Source organism: Mesitornis unicolor, unplaced genomic scaffold, assembly GCF_000695765.1.
Source record: "Mesitornis unicolor isolate BGI_N332 unplaced genomic scaffold, ASM69576v1 scaffold30099, whole genome shotgun sequence".
In the NCBI taxonomy this organism is placed as follows: Eukaryota; Metazoa; Chordata; class Aves; order Mesitornithiformes; family Mesitornithidae; genus Mesitornis; species Mesitornis unicolor.
The window spans coordinates 1200-2555 of NW_010205679.1; the positions used below are offsets into that span (position 1 = coordinate 1200).

Consider the following 1356-nt stretch of genomic DNA (forward strand, 5'->3'; position numbering starts at 1 on the left):
CCGGGGTGCTCCTCACCCGCCCCGCCATCCTGGCCATGGGCCACTGCGTGGAGGCCAGCGGTGAGAACTGGAGCATCCGGCTGAAGAAGCAGTCATGCGAGGGCACGTGGGAGGTGAGCACATAGCAGGGACGTCGAGGGGGTTGGGGCTGGGGAGGCGTGCCCGTACCTGGGGTGCATCCCTGCCTGGGTGCCGCAGGACGTGCTGCAGCTGGGCGCCGAGCCGTGCACGGAGCTGTACTACTGCCAGCTGGAAGCGCAGGCGTGCTACATCTTCACGGAGCAGCTGGGGCGCTTCGCTCTGGTCGGGGAGTCCCTCAGCATGGCGGCCTCCAAGCGCCTCAAGCTGGTCCTGTTCGCACCGGCCGCCTGCCCCTCGCTCGAGTACAACATCCGCGTCTACTGCCTCAGCGACACCCAGGACGTCCTCAAGGTACTGGGGGGTGCCCGTGCAACCTCCTCCATCCCCATCGCAGCTTGGGGCGAGGGCTGTGCAGGCAGGGCTGGGTCCCAGGGCACAGCAGCTCCTGCCCAACCTGCTGCCTGTGCTGTCAGGAGGTGATCCAGCTGGAGAAGCAGCTGGGGGGGCAGCTGATCGGAGCCCCCCGGGTGCTGCACTTCAAGGACAGCTACCACAACCTGCGCCTTTCCATCCACGACATGCCCAGCTCCCTCTGGAAGAGCAAGCTGCTCGCCAGCTACCAGGTGAGGAGCCCAGCCGGCAGGTGGGGATGGGGGTGTCCCTGCCACCCTGACCCCCCTGTAACCCATCACCCCATCACAGGAGATCCCCTTCTACCACATCTGGAGCGGGCTGCAGCCCTTCCTGCACTGCACCTTCACCCTGGAGCGCCTGAGCCCCAGCACCTGCGAGCTGGCCTGCAAGATCTGGGTCTGGCAGGTGGAGGGTGATGGGCAGAGCTTCACTGTCAACTACAACATCGCCAAGGTGAGGGCAGGGCCCAGGGGGGGCCTCCTGGGGGTGACCCCAGGCTGTGCTCACATCCCCCACCCCCTGCGGTGCTCTCTCCTAGGACACGAGGTTTTCGGACTGGCTGGTCCCTGACAGCGAGGTGGGCGCCCCAGCCTTGGTGGGCCCCAGTGCCTTCAAGATCCCCTTCCTCATCCGCCAGAAGATCATCAGCAGCCTGGACCCACCGGGCACCCGAGGAGCAGACTGGAGGACACTGGCCCAGAAGCTCAACCTCGACAGGTGACCTGGAATGGGGACAGCGCTGAGGATGGGGAGGGGGAGGGGGTGCCATGGTGGATGGGCAAGGGGGGCTTCTGGCCCCATCCTGCACCTATGGATGGATGGATGCTGGGATGCTGTGGGACCCTGGAAGCGGGATGGTGC

At 66.4% G+C, this 1356-nt stretch overlaps 1 protein-coding gene across 1 annotated transcript in view; it reads left to right on the forward strand.

The window, feature by feature from the left end:
- UNC5A (unc-5 homolog A (C. elegans)) overlaps positions 1-1212 on the forward strand; it is a gene marked incomplete at both ends in the record, with an annotated part of 1819 nt that extends 607 nt beyond the window's left edge. Inside the window, 5 exons of the mRNA XM_010191499.1 lie at positions 4-113; positions 199-432; positions 555-704; positions 784-948; positions 1034-1212. Coding sequence (XP_010189801.1) covers positions 4-113; positions 199-432; positions 555-704; positions 784-948; positions 1034-1212 — 838 coding nt within the window. The remainder of the gene's footprint in view (positions 1-3; positions 114-198; positions 433-554; positions 705-783; positions 949-1033) is intronic.
- Between the last annotated feature and the right edge of the window lie 144 nt (positions 1213-1356).